General features: G+C 37.8%; 1 protein-coding gene across 1 annotated transcript in view; it reads left to right on the top strand.

Annotated features, from left to right (window-relative positions):
* Nucleotides 1–19,248, top strand: part of eys (eyes shut homolog) — a 163,165-nt gene that overhangs the window by 128,599 nt on the left and 15,318 nt on the right. The window contains exons 41-42 of the mRNA XM_030071113.1: nucleotides 7,684–7,792; nucleotides 12,670–12,890. Of these exons, the coding sequence (XP_029926973.1) occupies nucleotides 7,684–7,792; nucleotides 12,670–12,890 (330 nt within the window). The remainder of the gene's footprint in view (nucleotides 1–7,683; nucleotides 7,793–12,669; nucleotides 12,891–19,248) is intronic.

Genomic DNA, 19,248 nt, shown 5'->3' with positions numbered 1-19,248 from the left:
AGATATCAATAATTCCCAAAGAAGGTTCTTTTCGGTGAAATCCATAAAATCCATAACGTGGATTTCACCCAAAGGAATCTGTCAGTGTCAGCCATCTCGTTTTTTTGAACTGAAGGTTACTCAGAGACATTTTACCAGAATATAAATGCAGTGGAAGAAGCTCAACCTCTTCATTTTAATGACTAGAGTCAAAGTCTAGGACATTTTTCTAACAAGTAATCAACTCCCATTATCACTGTGTGCATGTGTGTGTATGTATGAGTGTGTAGACCTAGACTAATCAAATATTTTATTCCAGTACCCTGACAAGATAAGCTTTATACTAAGTGTGAAAAGCCTTGCTGCATTTTTGAAGCGCTTGAATATATTCCTTAATGTGACAAGAAGACTAAAACAACTCTGAAACACTCTATATCTGAAACCACTGGCTAGTCAACTCACACAGACAAAATAGCCTTGAGTCCAAATGGAAGCTGCATAGCTGAGCTTTGAGCCACAAGATTTCTACACTTAGAAGGAGGGCAAAACTCCAGTGAGGGCTATAGTATGATTGATGTCTTATATCTGCCAGAAATACGGTGTTCTGTGTGGTAAAAGGCCACATCCTACTGTTCCCTGGAGGGCCAACCGGTGGGGAAAAAAGTGGACATGGAACGTTTTACTCTCAGTTTTGAAAATCATACATGCGTTTTAACAATCCGTGGTCTCAGTTTTGAAAACCATGCATTCAATTTGGCAGGCTGTGGCCTCAAAGAAACTTGTCCCGCAGCATACGACATTGTTACATGAGCTGTATCAAGACAGACAGACAGAAGTAGAATAATACAAGAAGTTGGGCTATTTCTTTTTTAAAAGGGGAGGAAAGGGAGGGACTGTCTTGGGGTATGGGAAGTATTTTTGACAGACCAACAAAAAACATTTGACACTACTCAGCAAAATAATTAAGTTATATAGGCAGTGAAACTATATCTACAAAAAGATGACCGAAAATAAAATACAGAATGATATGATATGGCTATGACACTGAATATTGAACGTTGTGATATGTTATTGTATTCCCTGATGACAGAAAGTACAGGTGGATTTCAATCATCAAACACAGTAAAAGAGGCATTTTAACAATTTTCTTAACTTATGGACGTGGCAGCAATGTTCATTATAGGATGTAGAATTACTCCAGCGTATGGAGTCATTAAGACAAAAAGCTATCTCAGAAATGTTCAAACACAAGGCACTGGAGCTCCCATTCTATAGTCTTTAGGAATAATTATAGTATGTTATCCTGTTTAACCATTCATAGCCTTAAATTTGCCCATCCTTAAGGCACCCTTTCATCAGGAAATAGGCCTCCTATACACCAGAATATAAATCTCTTTAGTAACATAAGATGTAATGTAATCTCTGGAGTTTGGATATGAATTGAATGTAATAATGATGACATTTAGTATTTGTCATAATAATCATAACATTTATGTTGTTTTGTGCACCTCAGTAGCTACGCTTTTACACCAAATTGCACAAATTGCTTAAGAAAAAAAAAAATCAGAGTTGAGCACAGATACCAAAGCTGTATCTGCAATTTCCCAATACACGTTAGTGTGACTACATATTTCCTTACACATAAATACATAATGTTATATGCTATACTTACTATAGAGTAATAGTAAATTATTAACAATGTTTTACACCATGTGGCTGCTTCAAAGCTGAGTGAGGGATACCTCCAGTTTAATGCCAAAAAATATTTTATTTGTTGTTGTGATATCTCAAATACTCCTCATTGAGTTTTAATGAGAGTGTGTGAAATGATGCATCTCACTACTGCTTCCCAGCATTTTTAATATTACACTGATGAGCCAATTACAGGTTCAAATAAGGTGATGTATTTGTTGCTGATGGTCTGTAATGGTACTATATCAGCCATCCTGGATCACATGTTTGCTGTTACCTTGTTTGTTTTCTGAACGGTGTAAGGCTGTAAGCTACATTTTGGGGAAGTATGCTCATGACTCTGGGCCACTTTGGTTGGATCAGCCTCCAGAGAGGCAAAGTCCGAGTGCCCCCCCGGTCAGCTGCGGCTCTATGAAGATTGTCGGATGAATCCCGCTATGTTTAGCATGGGGCGTAAGAGTCATTTTCATTCACACACAGTCAAAGAGCAGCGATGGTGACACACAGCATTCTGCAGCATCACATCCTATTCCTTGTTACAGGTGAACTCTGAGTCCCTGGCAGATACGATTATTCAAATTTATGCCATTTTTTTGTGACGTACTTTCTTTTTTCACCATTCAAAGAAAATGGAGTAGAGTCTGAGTCTCTAGTGCTTGTTCTGACTTCCTGGGAATATTCTTTGTTATGACAGACTGAGAATTTTGTCTCTAGCAACTCATGGTTTATGATTTTCATGTTAATGTTGTTTTTAATAGGCTGTCAGATCTTTTCTCTATAAAGTGCAATAAATATTCGGTTTCAAAAGGAATAGTGCATGAATACTTGGCCATCAATGACACATCTGCAATTCCCTAGATTTTTTCTGAAGTTTTATTTTGCATGCTTTGGAAATGTCAATGTAATGCCTGCTTACAGAAATGTAAGAACCAAAAATACCTTGCCAGTATGTTTGATCATTGATGGATGGCAATTCTTTATACCTATAGTTTAAAAAAAGTTGTTTGGCTATAGAGTTGAAGGTTCATCCCATGTCACAAGCATATCTTTGTGAATACAGAGCTCAAGTGGAAGTCATCATTTTGCTTTAGGTTTTATGCATTAGATCAGCATCACCGCCATCCGCGGTTTGGTCTAAAACTATTACATAATCCTGTATCAATAATAGAAGCTGTGTTGAATGGATATCTGTGAGATGTACTGCTTTTGTTCCAGGAGTTCAAATAGATCCTCCAGTTCCACCTTTGTGAGTGTTGATATTTTAGTCACTTTTAGTATTGATTTTTGATTAAAAAAAAAAAAAAAAAAAAAAGCTAATCAATGGGAAAAGCGTACTACAATGATTGACCTATTTTTATGTTTTTTGACTGAGTTGAGTGTTTCATTTTTCAAGTTTTTCCATTTTCAACACTCTTGAGCTATTATTGATGTTATTATCCATATATATTTAGCTCATGACTACAAACTGCAAGACAGCTGTGGCGAATTGTCTTCTTTCCAGAGCATTTTGCTTGAATTATTTGATATAAAATGTAGAGGACAAAAATGTATGTGATGTTGGATTATGTCTTTTATTTCATGGCACAAAACATAATATAGCTTGTAAGGCTTTGAGTAGCAGATTTTATTTTTTGGTGTTCATTCATATTTTAGACTACATAGCAAATGGCAGAGAGGCTACAACATTACAACAAACTCTTTCTCTTTTAATACATGTGGCAAAGTGGAGAGATTCTTATTTACTCTTATTTATTGTAGATTGTGGCTGCTTAAAGGGATAGTTTGTGTTTTCAAGAAGTGATTCAGAATGAATTCAAAGTGCTTTAAGTCTATTCAAAGAAGCAGTTGCACCTATACATTTTTCTATATAATGGAGACATAAATTGTCAGCATATTTGTCGTTCAGTTGTACCTTCTAAAAAGTTTCCATACTGATTTTGAAAATAAAGAAGGACTAAAAGGAAAGTGCATCTGTTGAACTGCTGATGTTTTAGGTGCTCGATCTATGAAATATGCTCCTTTTCCAGGTTTAAAAGTCGAAAGTAGGTGAATGTCATTGGACGTTTTGCAGTACTGTACTTTAGCTCGCCTCAGTGTAATCAGATTGATTTGATAGCCACCCGGCACCCCACTCCACCGCTGCTCTTCACACCCATTGAATAACAATTTTCAAACTCGTGGGGTCGGTGGAGCGTACCCGAAACTGGGGCTACGGTCGTACTTTAAATATGGTTTTCAGATAGCTTTAAGCCTTTTGACTTCTTCCAGCACTACCACCAAATGCTGCTAATTTACCACTGGGCAGCACATCTGAAATGTTAAATTAAGCAGTGTCAGCACCTTTCTTCTAGCACCGTTTGAGTCCAGAAGCTTTATTACTGCAAAATTTCGCGAACTGATTCACCTTCATTTTTTGGAAACTCCATACCACATGTGCAGCTGGGTGAGAAGTGTATAATACTGCAGCAAAGTTTTAATAGTATGAATTTTAAATATTTACCCATGCAGTTTTGTCGTTGAATCCATACTCTGTAATCTTCACTCAACACTGAATGGAGCCAATGTGTGTCAATCAGTCTTGCGTATTTGGTGTTGTATTGACAGCTACTCCCATAAAAGATTCATAGACGGTGCAACCAGCCACCCTGCCTGCCCTCCCATTTTGAGAAGCCCTACGACACCAAGAGGCTTGTTGTTTTGCTGCCTCATTGTATTTTCTGGAGAGATAATGATAGAACACAGGCTACTCAAATTAATTGAGGGTTGCCAGTCACAGCACAAATTATGCAGCAAATGCTGCAGTGCTGCGTGTGAGAAAGTCACTGCACCAGAAATAAAGCAGGCATTACAGTCACCGGAGGCATAAATTATGTTCTTGTACAGTGCAGTGCCACTTAAGGAAAAATCTACAAACAGGTCACTCCTGGTACTGTGGCATGATATGACAGCCTATAATGTGAAATGGTCATTAAACAGATTATTTTTATTTTATAGTTTATTTTGTGGACTTGAAGTTATGGCTGGTGTATAATGCACCGCCACACTCTCTTGCAAGAAATATCAAAGTAACAGGTACCAGCTATCTCTTGTGTGATATGTGTGACCTATTTCCGCTGAATCTTCTCACGTGTATCACTGTGTGCATAGCCACTAGTTGCAGACGCAATAGAGACTTTTGGCTGTAAATGACTGAATAACTCTTTAATTATGCATTCCCCAACATGCTCCACACTATTATTTTCCTTTTTGTAAGGTTCTGAAATCTGATTTGATTAAGAAGCCTTTTTCCCACCGTGTCTGTCAGCCAATGAAAATGGTTACAAGGACACAAAAACAGTACATGATGTTTTACTGCCATCTGTTGCCAATACTTTCTGATGTTTTATGCAGTAGTAATATTTTAATGATGATTCACCCTCATTAGTATTTTCTACAGGGGACTATAAAAGAGGCATTATCAAATAAGACACCTACCGTCAGGCTTTACAAATACCTTTGTGTAAAGGTGCTGTGCTGAAAATATTTGCATGGTCTCTTAACACTGTAGACAATATTTCACCGGTGAACCTCAGGAAAGTTGCTGTGTTGCACTTGCACTGAATTAGTCACACGCCAGACAGTCTAAATGAGCATGTTAGAGATGACAAATCACTTATGATTAGAGCATTAGCCAGATGAAGAAATGCATAAGTGATGATTGAGAAAAGTGTAAATGATCACAGCCACAGTGTGGTTTTGTGTATTTGGAGAAAATGAAATATTCATTCAGTTTTTGTTTGTTTACCTCAAGTTGAGAAATTGCTATTGTCGGTCCTATGAGACCCAGCACTGAATGGTGTGCAGGGAGCTCAATAAGCAATTACATAGTACTTCATCTCTGCATTTGACAAACCCCTGCCGCTTTCTTCTCCTATTCATTCTTACACTCGTTTGGGTAGCAGCATACATTGTGGTTGTGATCATTTGTGTGTAGGTATAGGTGTAGGTGTGGGTTTGCTGCTGCTGGTTATTATAAAGTTTGTCCCTAACCATCTTGTTGCTAGACCAAGTAAAGAAGTCATAGTCATCTTTATAAATAGTCATCTTTGCCTCAGAGTAAGGCCGACATAAATTAGCCCGATGGAGCATTCATAGGCTTGTGCTCACGAGACCTCATCAGGAAGCATCATGCTGTTTGCTTAGTGAGCATGCTCTCTGTGTCTCATAGGGACATCCTTTTCCAGTATTACCAGGCGAAAAAAAAGCTACTGTAGTAAGCACCAGGATATGCCCCAAATGCCATGGGCAGGGAGGAACTTTGCAACGGTATTATGATGTTTAAAGCCTTGCAAAACAATCTCGGTTTACTGCATAAAAACATGTCTTGCAGTGTTGGATCATTTCAGTCTGTTCATTAGGGTCTTGTTTTATTTTGCGTGACTTAAAAGTAAACAGCGCTGCAATATTCATGAAGTCATTTTATGAAATCACTTCCTGACCACACACTGCTGTGCTAATGTTAGAGAATGGCCTCGGAAGCAAGCGCAGCACCCCGAGGATGGTGTTTAATTTCTCAAATGGGCGTCCTTTCTGAATATCAGTTTGCATTTCACGTTTGCGGTCGGAAAGGTGTCTTATCAATCTGTGTACAAAATAGCTCTCATAACTTCCAAACCTGTAATTAATCCTACCTGAAGTTGTAAGGCTGTGATTGCCTCAGGGAGGTGTCCTGGAAGGCTGTTTGGAATTAGCAGGGGGCCGATTGCCCTTGATTGCTTACATCTGGTCATTAAAGTAGACATTTTGGCTTTTTTTTACCCTCTTCAACAATGGTGCAATCACAAAGAAAGAATGAATGAATTTCAAACTCCACATTCCAGTTCTCAGTGATGTGATTACTACACTGAAACATATACCAGGGCCAAATAAAGGTCATAAAGAAATAATTGCTACTTGTGCCAGTAACAATGATTGACAATCAGTGACAGATAAACTAGTAAACAAAACGGTGGAACAATAGTGCAGCATGTGAATTACTCCTGAACCGAAATGGCCTTATGTGTGTGGCATGGATTGCAGAACCTTTTGCATAATGTATGGCTTAGTAAAGAGGCCGGTATATTGCGGGTGTATGGCTAATGATGAATTGGAGAGCGGGAATCACTTGACTTTGCCAAAGCTGAATATGACACAAGTAGACCAGCTACTTAACATTATGGCTGCAACATTAATGACTAATACAACTGTATATTTCCCCAGAGAGACAGAGAGGGTCAAATGATAAAATTGTCCTCCTTCTCATTAGGCTTGTAATGTATCTCTACTTTGCTGCCCTCATTTTTATCATTAATTAATCCTGAATGACATAATGAGCACTTGCAATCAGGGTAATGTATTATTATTATTATTATTACTATTATGATTATCATTGTTGTTCTTTTGTTATTTTTGTTGATATTTTGGTTGTTGTTGTACATGTTGTATTTGACACAGTAGTGTATATTATACATGTATTGTGCAGGTCTTGATCATGGAGCAAATTGTGTACCGGCATATGCCACTGCATATAACTGGCTTCTCCACCAGTGCATTGCAGCCATCATTCTCTGTAAATTTCATATCTGCTGAGGAACACAACTACTTATATCACTCCAGCATTGAGCAGAAACCTATTTCTAGACCGATTATTTAAATCCAGCTGTGCAAGCCACTCTATTTTTGTTGTCTCTCCCGAGTTTTGAGCTGCAACTTGGGATAGAAATGCACCGTTGATTCCAGTCCAATCTGCCAGTGTATTCAGCTTCTCAAATAATAGGAACTTTAGTGTGATGGCTGAGTTATATAGGAACCATACATACAAACCATGCACAGTCAGATTGCAATGTAGAGTCTCAATAGGCGCATTAGAAGCACCATTACTATGACCTTGATCTCTATGTCTGAATAATTTTCATGCTTAAATGGATTTATTTTGTATACCACACACTCTTGAGAGCCTGCTTTCTAACACCCTGCCGCTTCCTTTCTCAACAGATACTATCTGCCTGTTGGAAGACGTGGAGGGTCATGTATGATTGAAATAGCTGTAGATAATGGCACAGTTCAGCGTCTGGAGGAGTACATCTCTCACCCTATGTCAGAGGTAACCTGACATCATGAATCAAACCACACCTTTGCACAATCATCGTCATTTATTTTTATTTGCATCGTGAAATAATGTCTGTAGGATTCCATGTCTTTTACAATAGACACTTTAGACAGAAACATTCATACAGAATTCATATAATTAATGTACACATTCTTTAAACATGTATGTGGCTCAAAACACAAATGTGATCCAAAACATATGAATTGAAAGCATTTACATATAGAAAACACAACAGTACTATGATAAAAAATAATAATATATAATATATATAATAATATTTACTGTATAATAATATAGCAAACACATTAGCCATACATGTCACATACTTTTCAGAAATGGCTATAGAGACACTCTGCTAATGTGTGCTTTATTTACTGAAAACATTGAAATGTAAAGATGACAAAAGCCATATCGTAGCTTCTGATGATATGTTTGATGATATGTGTGTCGCACTAATCACTCTGTATTCAAAATCTAATTTCAAACTTAGGATCCAGGGCATATGAGGTTACACCTCATCTTGTACAGTAAAATGTTATTAAAATGTGATTCTGGGGCGCCTCGGTGGATCACATGGTAGAGCGCCCGGTGTCTCTCTCTACTATCAGTATTGAATAAAGCAGATATGCCAAAAAAAAAGTCTGTTAAAAAAATGTGATTCTGGTATTTTGACTCGGAAATGTATACGTTAACTGCAAAAAAAGAAAAAAATCTGCTTAAGTTTTCAGTCATCTCATTGCAAGGCTTATTCCTCAATAGAATGATCAGGCAAAGGTGTCATGCAGTTGGTTTGCTGTGTGTTTTTGTTTGCTCAAAGGCTGGGACAGGCATATCTTGACAGTCAAATGCTTTGTCGAGTCATGATCGGGTAAGGCAAGCGCTTATACACCCAGGTGAGGATTTAACATGAAAAAAAAAAAAAAAAAACACAACTCCTAGGAAAACATTAGTAGGAGCAAAATGCACCAAGTATACCCTTCACGCTGAGTAATCTCACATGCTCCTCCATTATAGATAACAGTGCAGTCATGATCAAAACAACGTCAGCTTCTAGGCATTGCTGAGGGAAGTCTTTACTGACTAGACAACATGCAGTTGATCACATCTGATAAACTCGTCTAGAAAGCATGCGAAAACAGTATATTTCAACAATAAACACCCGAAACAGAGACATTGCACGGGTTTACACATTTGAAATTGAATGCAAATTGGAAAGGGGCAACAGAAATTGATTGAAAATGTCGGCTGTCAGCGCCACGTTTACATAACGGAAATGGAAAGTTGGGGTGTCATTTGTTGGCTAGAGAACATTGCCCTCCAACCAAGATTGCAGAGCTAGTGCAACCCGGCAAAAGGTATGAGTCACCATCAACAACATGTTACAAAGCTAGTGTTGTGATGTAATGAAAGTGTTATTAACTGGGTTTAAAGAAACACCAGGCATCGTTTTGAGCATCTTAAATTAGAAGGTCATAAATCACATTGAGGGAGGGGTGGGGAGGCATGTTGAGCCTGTGGGAAGGTTGAACCCCTCTCTGCGTCTTTGAAGCTAAAAGCATAATTATTAATTTAATAACAAATATAGGTGTAGTTAATCAAATTAATGAGCCAGTGTTAAAAGAAAAACAGCCCGTGATTAACAAGTGAAAACTAGCTTAGTGTTAGTTACACGCTTGCCAGCTGTGATGATCTTGGCAAATAATGTAATAAGTGTGAGCATTTTCGATGACAGTCGTGGATACAGACCAGACCTCTAATCTTTCAGCGGCACCGCTCACTCAGAGGACAGTGTTTATGAAGAAAGATGTTGCAAGTCATTTGTTTTCAGGCTTGAATAACATCGTGACCACTGAGTGACAAGATTAATAGGCTGGGTTTAAAGAACAACAACACATTCAACACTTCATTTATTATATGAAAAGAAGATTGCTTTTTTTGGTAAATAGTTTAATAGAAATGTGTGGATGTGTGGTGATAAAGTGTGTTTGAGCAGTGAGACAAAGTTTATTATAAAGAAAGTATTCTGATTAGTGATGGTGCATATTAGCTGAGAAGATGTGCAGAGCTTGTGGAATTATTTTTAATAGCACAGTACACTGTTGTATTTAAAATCCTCTGTTTTCTTTACATGTTAGGGCCTCTGTGGTAAAGTAGTGATGTGTTATTTGGATTTATCAATCAGTTGTCTGGGTGGTGAGGAATTTACTGTATCGTATGCCTTGACTGTAAATGTGCTGGATGTCTATTAAGCTTTTATGAGACTGGGCCAGCTTACGTCAAGGTTCGATGAAGTAGTGTGTCTGGTACATTGCACTCATTGCACTGCTTCCCTTGTGTGTGTGTATGTGTGTGTGTGTGTGTGTGTGTGTGTGTGTGTGTGGCCCTTACCAAAAAAATCACATGTGAAATAAACCACATGTGGTTTTGAAACACATGGGATCAACAGCCACATGTAATTTAATTATTTCACATGTGATTTTCATATTATTTTTTTCCATATGTTATCTGAAACAATGTGTTATTATTTCACATGTGATTTTCATGTGTGTGTGTGTGTGTGTGTGTGTGTGTGTGTGTGTGTGTGTGTGCTGGTGTTATGAGGTGAAGATTCATAGCATATATTTGGGCATGCCTGGAGACATCATTTTTTGTGATTTATTTATTTACTTCTTTACTTATTTATTTACTTGCATGTTTAATTATTTATTATTTATGTAACTTTTTTTTAACCTCAAAAAGATTCCATCTCAACATTTATGTTACTTAGTCAAGAAACTGCTTCCAGGAAATATTAATTAGAGAGTACATATAGGATTAAATCAACTTTACTGCCGTATAGAAAAATGCATGTAATCAAAGTTCTTTTGACAGTGTGACTGAATTCTGCCTGAGTGAGGGACTCGTGATACAAGGCTATTTCCACAGCTGTAGCCAAGCAATCTCCCCTTGTTAATGTTTTTCATCATCTTGACCTTAGTTTTATCATCTAGCTGAAGTGTCTCTGATTCTCAGTCTGACTGAAGAGCTAGGGCGAATTTTAGCAGACAATGAAGAAATACACACACAGGGTACGTGCAGGTCGTCATGGAGCCATTTGTGTCTCACCTCCTGCTTCACTTAAAGAGCCTGTTCTGATTAAAAATATAATTATAAAATTGTTTTGTAACCTGGTCAGTGGTCAGTATTTATCTTGCCATCACAAGCTCCCACAACACACATCACAGTTGTCATGTGAATATCTAATAACACCAGTTTTGGTCAGGGATTCAATTCAAGGTTGTGGAGAGACATTTTTTACACTGACTGCTATATATGCTATACTGCAAGAGATTACATCTGTCATATCAGTTAATTATATATATATACAGTTGTTAACCATCATAAATACTGTTTGTTTTGAGTTGTTGTGTCAGCCACGTTAACCGATACATAAATTAAATGTAGGCTGTCAGATTATAATACAGTTGCTTTACTGAATTCATGTATGTATGTTTAAAGTACCTAAGAAGTTCCAGTAGAGCTGGTTACTTTCATATGTTGAGTGATATTTTTAATGATTATTAGACTTAATTGATGTAGTTATGCCTTGTCACACAGTGTTTAATCTTAAGAGTAATCTTATACGAGGGCCATCAGGCAGCTGATAAAGGTTACAACCGCAAGCTTAACAACAAGAACCTAATAAAAATCATACAGTCACTTAGAAACTTCAGCAGATGAAGAGGGATTTTGATTAGATGCTTGGCATAAAAAGTGGTGCTCAAATTATCTAGTAGATGAGTTCAAAAAAAGGCTTTTGGAGTGTAGTTCTGCAACTAAAACAGAGATTCCCAGGTGTTTTTTTTTTTTTTTCCCCTCATATGGTTTTGGTCTGTCTAATCTCATAATAAAGCTTGAGTCCTAACTCATTGGTTGGCTGACTAAAGGCCAATGCAGCTATGTTAAAAGCATTGCGTGGGGGTGAACGGAACCATATTGGAAGCATTTTTACAGAAACTGTAAGAGCTCTTTGTTTCTGTTGAGTGTGATGTTGGAGTTGCCCAGGGTTACGGTGGCAAAGACTGGTCATCTGATATTTGTTATAAAATTTGAGTGAAATTGAGGGAATTGCAAATGTTTCATGTTAACTATGGAGCTATTCATGCATAAAACAGGAAACTCCAGGGGAGTTTTATTTTGAAATCCACTGTCATCATGTTACCTAACTTGGCAAGAGCGTGTAATCGAGCTCTTATAAATGTTGATTGCTCACTCATAAATGAATCATGAAGCATGTCATGAGGCTGCTATGAAAGTACTATGTAAACATCTCCAAAGAAAGTGCTATTCAATATTCATATGAACATGAATTACCTGAGGTCACTGCTCAGTTGGCAATATATGTAATTCACCGTTAATATAAAATGGACTTGTGGTAGTGGTTTTGCAGCCCTCTTTTGGTAGCAGATATAATTATACCTTGCTTGTTAAATTGACCGTTATGGTAGGATAAGCTGTCGGTTCACAGAATTGGTCTACATTAATTCTACCTAATTGCCTTGCACATCAAAGAAAGCTTGCAGGCTTTTTTAAAGCATTCTACCTCCCTCTTATTCTACCAGGAAATGTGCTATCATAACATGCCGGCATCATAGGAATGAAAAAGGAAGAAGTCAGCTCAAATCGCTTGTCTAGGTTATAATAATGTAAATTTGCATAAAGCTGAAGACTATAGTAGCACACTGCATTACTATTTTCACATTGACATTGAAAAATTGTTTTTTATCTTTTTTGTGCAGCTGGGCTAGTATCTGCAAGGGACATACATTGTATGATTTAGTGTGATTTAGTAAATGATAATGCTGATCACAGGTTTTCCACCATTTTTGTAGGGAACCTTTGGACCCATATTTCTTGGGGATGTTTCATCCCGTCGGGAGATTCATGATGGCGCAAAGGGAGGGAGGAGATTCATTGGGTGCATCAGAGAACTTCAGGTCAACTCGAAGGAGATTTACTTGGTGGGCGAGGCAGTGAGAGGGAAGAACATCAAAAACTGTGACCCACCTGTCTGCCAGCACCTTCCCTGCCGCAATGGAGGAACCTGTGTCAGGTACTAGGTCACCTCTTCCACTAACTTAATTCTTAAAATACTTTAAAATTGTAAGCAATTAAGAAAAATGCACAGAGCAACATAAAGCATAGGGTTTCTCTGCAGTATTTTCTTTGTTCATCCCCTGAGATATGCCCAGTCCAACACTGGCCTCAGAAGCAGGTGCTGAATAAAACAAGAGCGTCTGACATGCCACTGCCATGCAAAAGAAAAATATTTTATAGATAAGCTTATCCTATGGCTAACATAGGTCATGCATAAAATGTGCTAGACCTCCTGTTGCCTCAAACCCATGAGACATGGTATGTAAGTGGGAACTTGGAATTGATATTATACAGCCATGACGTGTCCTTCCCATCCACTAGACCATTACCTACACATTACATTTGTTGCATTAATAATTTTCTGTCCTAAATATTTACAGGTTTTACATGATTAATCTGCTATCAGTGCAGTCAGTAACCCAATAGCTGCCATGTGATACACTTCATCTTATATTGTGAAGTAGATCCAAACTATCAGCGCCCTTGACCAAGGCACTGGTTTAGAATTGAAGTCAGTCCTCGGGGGCTGCACGGTGGCTGCCCACTGCCACTAATACTTTGGATGGTTTAAATGATAAATCTCCCCATGGGGATCATTAAAGGATAACGTATAACTTGCTAAAGGAAAAAAAAAAACAAACAAACAAAAGGAAACAGAAAGAAAAACTCTTACGCTTATGCTCTATGTAGTATTCAGCCAGGGAAGTTGTATGTCATTGTGTCACAAACAGTAAAACAATGTAAAATGCTTCAGTAAAATCATTAAAATAACCCCACATCTTAAATTCTGTGCAATTAACAGCATACCTGATCTTTTCTGGCTTGACATTTGACATGGTATCTTTAACTGGTCAGTCAGGGTGGATGGAGCCATTTTTCCAGTACAGAAGAAAAAGCCAGAGCTTTGTGCTGATGGGAGATTGTTATATAAATTCTTTGAGGTGACCCTTTTGATGGCAAGATGTCCCCAGAAAGAGGCTAAGAGGTATATTGAAAATCTTAAAAAAATGTCTTAAACAGTGAAGCCCAGAACTATTCCAGTTTGGTGCATCACAGAACATACAATACAAGGTAGTTGATGCAATTTCGCAAGCATCACCGAGAGGGTCGGTGCAGGTATTTCCTCATGTAGTGTAACTGATCTTTTGATGATGGGTGTACATGCTCTTAGGCCTCCTGCCAAGTATCAGCTAGAAACTAAAGCCGAACTTGTCCTCTTACTGCTGTTTCACAATAGCTAAAGAGGGTTTATTTATAGCATTGGTAATTATGGTGAATTTAGTTTTCCAAATCAATATCTCATTAAACCCCACGTTGTTTTTAAGCTTAATGAGATTTCCGTGAGGAAGGGACATTAGGGTGGAAGGTGGCATTTCCATCATCCCATGATTGTGTCCCCCCCTTCCTGGTTTTGGCACCACTGTGACACTTTATTATCTCAGTAGCATCTGCTGTGAGAAAGGGAGTTGTGCTTAACTCTGCCATTGAGGTTGGAGGGACCCACGTCTCTTTGTTATCTAAAAAAAAAAGGATTTAAATGAAATATGGTGGACAGATAGTGATCACTCGGCTACTTTTTGGTCCCGATCTGGCTCTGGCATTTCCACAGTTCCTCCCAATAGTGATTTTTCTTCAGAGTCTGCATCAACAGTTCAGCCCAGGTCAGTCCTCCTCAGGATAATCGCACAAAAATGCAATTATTCATGTATATACGTGCATATCACATTCTGTTGTTTTCTGATATTAGTTCATGTTCATCAAATGCGCCATTCCTATAAGGAAAGTGAGAGAGACACGTCAGCTACTTAACAGCATTGCTTTCATGTGCTATTTTCTTGGAAATTTTAATTATAATAATAACTATAATGAATCATTTGGAGGCTGGAGTTTTGCTAGTTGATGTAGCATTGGTGGAGGTTTCACTCAACTGAATTCCTTCTGGTTTAGTTTGTTTATTTAAGCACCAATCCTATACATATATATATATATATATATATATATATATATATATATATATATATATATATATATATATATATAATAAATGACAGTCAGTATACAATAACAGCCTCTTTGTTTAATGTGCTGATGGCAGCTCTCACTCAGCCCACTGACTCCTCTGCCTGTATTTACTGAAATACAAACATCAAGGCTGCTTATTTATTGACCATCTGAGCCACTACTGGCTTTCTTTTATGTACTCTAGGTGTAAATGACTTGTATTTCTTCATTACCTTGAGAGTACACAGAATAATCGAATGACTCATTAATCAGGTGGACCTGTGCAAGGTTTCTTGAGGGCACAGAAGTCCAAGATTAATTCTTTACAAATTTACTTGAGTAGCAGTAAAGAAGTAGTTGTGACATGTTCCCATTCACCTCTATCCACGCATCTACTGTGTCTTGCTTCCTCAGTAAAGTTAATACATGCAAGGTGTTGGGCCAAATATGTGATGACCCATTCTGCCTTCATCTTTGGCCTGTACAGCTAATCACACAGTCATCACACACCACTTACCACCAATTTTGCCTTGTCTTTTTAAGCATGTTAACTGGGTATGCACTGCTCTTTTCACCTTAAGTAATCCAGTAAATAGCTGCTCCAAATGTCTTCTTCATTGCATTATGACAGTATCAATTAACAGCTGCATTTATAAAACAGGAACGGAATAAGGACACCATGAGCATTGGAATGTGAATTGCTCCAAGAATTCAAATTAAGAGCTGGTGGCGTTGTGGTCACATTGCCTTGTCATAAGCAACAGAGTGGGCTTTGCAATTATCTCTGTGATGAATATGCGTTAATGCAGTGGCCTCTTGAACTACCCAGCAGATTTTGGGTCATCAGGAGTTCACAGAGCACTGTTCATTCAGTCAGTCAGCCTGGATTGCACCGCCGTAATATAATGGGATGAATAAGGAATTTGATCCCAGGTTCAGTTATGGTGATTTCATAGCTGTCTCTCTTCATGTGATATCCTTTTCACTCAGGCATTTAGAAATAATATTACATAGCAACGGCTACCAGCACGGGGCTGGTTGGTGATACATTTATACATCAGGCATTTAGCTGCACATAATGCATCAAGTTGCATAAATGTGGCTTTGGCATGCAAATCAGCACCCAAGAACTAAGGGCTTTTTGTATGTCTGCAGCGGCTCTGTAATATTTTCCAACATTACCATCGGATCGCACAGAACACCTCGTTAGACTCAAGCACACAATGTTGAAAATGGTCCGTACGTTGTATTTAAAGGTGCAATATGTATTTCTGTTTTCCTAAAGTGTGATATGACTAGTTAATACCAGCAGGGGTTGCTGATTATTAGTGAGTGAAACAAGGTCATCAACTCGTGGTGCACCGGCTCTGGAGATTTATGTCTTAAACAACAAAGGAGCAGGCTGAGGATGTGTTGTTGGTGCTCAAAGGCCCACCTGTCAGTCAATTGTGGTATCCTCCCACACCCATGAAGCCCGACTCCCCAAAATACTCTGGAGTCTGTCCAGCAGTTTGTAAGCCCAGGAGCTGGGTAGCACTAACATACTCTGGTGCTTCATCTCCAGCTTGTTATTCTATTGTTCTGTTGTTTGTTTGTGTTTATTATTCTAGCAATAAGAATAATAAGTGGTTAATGCCTTTGTTATGAAGGACTGCTCCGTGCATCTCGTGGAAACATCACACCAAGTTCCATTTAAAAAATAGGCTTTTTTTCTGCTATGCTCATAGGCAAAAGTCCTCGTACAAAATAGCTTGGCAATTTTTTTATTTACTAGCCAGCAGGGTGTTATGATAAATTTGGCATGTATATAATCTGCCAAACAGCTCCCATTTTAATAAGATCTCAAGTTTTATAGTTGTTTTACATCCAGTGAGTTTTAAATAAATAAATAAATAAATAAAGCAGGAAGTAGCAGGAAGAAGGGCCAAAAGCTAGTGCCGATTTTGATGCAATGTTGTTGAGCGGCTAAATGGCAGAGGCCAGTATTGAGCTAGAAATAACAAACAGAGCCTTTTAAAACATGAAAACATAACATACTTAAATGTGACTGTTGCAAAAAAAAAAAATAGCTGCATACTTAAACTGTGCCATATTGCCAGTCCACCATTACTCTTCATACAGAAAGAGGTAATAATTTTATCATGATTCAGAGTTCCCTCTATACTTGTTTAAAGTACCTATAAAATAACTCAAGGTCCCAGAAACAATTATTGTTATTCACAATGAGAAACAAACATAACTCATCCCATGTACAGTTGCAGTCCCTGAAGAATACTTCCTCAGGAATCTTGCTCATTACAGTGTTTATTGCAGTGTATCTTTGAAATTTGGAGGACAAGTGGACTCAAAACAACTCCCGAGTCAAGTTTATTGTGGAAATATGTTATTTTTACACAGATGTGTTTTTTTTCCTGTTGTTGAAAATGAGTTTCTGTGGATCCTTGACTCACTTAGAAATAATTAATAATAATTAGAAAACTAATTTGGGGACAAGTCTCCGATGACTCCATGTGAAAATCACACTATTATAAGAAGTGTTTCTGTGGCACTTTCCTTGTTTTTTTTTTTTTTTGTTTTTTTTGTTTTTTTTTAACCCAAACTTTTAAAACAGAGACCCCTAACTCAAAATAAATCACATTTAAGTGCAGCAAAATGAGAATCAGCGGTTCTCAAATAAGTTCCTCTTATGTCTTAGGACAGTTGAATTTGTGCTAATGAACATTCAGCACGATACACTGTGCACAGTAATGAGAAAGAGGAGTGGAAAAATAATGGTAATCGAGAGTGTCCAGGGTGGTTCTCCCCTCATGTGGGTACATGTTCTGAGTCAGCTACAAAGTCTACTAATCAGCACTACTATAATTTAAACATTATCTGGATTTATATGATCTCAAATCAGCATAGTGTGCTAAAAGCAGAGCGGGGTCATGCTGTATATCTCGATGACATCACAGGTTAGTCTTTGTTTTCTACATGATAATTCAATATGATAGAGTGTTTTGAAATAGTGATTACACCAGGAATAGCATATTTAACAATGTGCAAGTTATTATTGAGCAGAGACCTTTTTGTAGACTTATATATTTATACACAAATGAATTTTTTGTGGTGGCAACAACTCTGAGCAAGAAAATGTGGTTAAGTTGTACTAAAAACATGATACCCCAGAATTTCTCAGCAACCGTTTTTTTTTTTTTTACTTTGGAAGTGACTTTTTTGTCAGCATATCTACATTAATTCATATTTGCCCTTGTTGTTACTGATGACCAGCGCTTAAAACAAGTTTTTGCTCAATAATCAGTGTGGCAAGCAGTTTTTACTTGCCAGAATATTTTTTTGTTATAATATAATCAAAGCATTGCAGAGAATATTGCCCCATGCATTTCAGTGTCTCCGTGATTATGCTGGTTATTGAGTCTGACAGTGCATTTTTTATTTGTGTCTGTATTACTCCAATCAGTGACTTTATTTTTCCCACTTGTGTGATTAGACAGCAATATAATACCAGACAGGGACCAAAGGACCGGAGCTGCAAATGCATGTAGATTTGGGTAGGCTAGGAGAACAGAAATTAAATCAGATTTTGGGTATTCCCCTTGACACTCAGTGTGGCGTGTGTTACAGAAAATAAATGTGCCGGTGTAGGGATGTACGTGAAAGCACATTCAATAATAAACTAGGTGGTGAATCCTCAATGAAATACATGATAATAAGCACAGGACAGCACAATTTATTGCGCACCGACGTTTCAGGGCAGGCAGCCTTCTTCAGTCAGTGTGCAAACATGGACTGAATTGTCTTCTGCATCCTGGTTGGTTGCTGGATCTGTTCTGCCTGTTGCACCAGACTGATAATGAAATTTTGTGCTGAAGGACGTGTGCCCTGAAACTTTTGTGCAAAATAAATTTATATGCATGTGTAGTCATAATCTGGAGGTGGCTTTTTGAAGCGTTGTGATCTTACATAACCTCAGGTTTGAGGTTTCTCTTCCCAGCAGCAAAATTGCATATTAGAGTTCTCCACAGCATAAAATCTGTCAGTGTATGTTCTGTATCATGGTGTTGTCTTTTAATTTTCAGAAATAAGTCACCTGCTTATCATCTATCACTTAATCACCACGCTTTTTCCTCAGACCCTCTTACTTCCTCACCTCCTACTCTTGTCTGTGCCAGTTTGGGCTGTTGTTTCTCTTCTTAACACTTCTCAGCTCATTTTCCTTTTCCAAACACGAACTATAATGTATTCATCCAGCTATGACTTCATTTCATTTGGTTTGATAAGAGCTTTTTTTTTTTTTTTTTTTTTTTTTTACA

This window comes from Myripristis murdjan, chromosome 15, assembly GCF_902150065.1.
Source record: "Myripristis murdjan chromosome 15, fMyrMur1.1, whole genome shotgun sequence".
Lineage (NCBI taxonomy): Eukaryota > Metazoa > Chordata > Actinopteri > Holocentriformes > Holocentridae > Myripristis > Myripristis murdjan.
The sequence above is the reverse complement of the archived record's forward strand: the minus strand, read 5'-3'. Positions and strand labels throughout refer to the sequence as shown.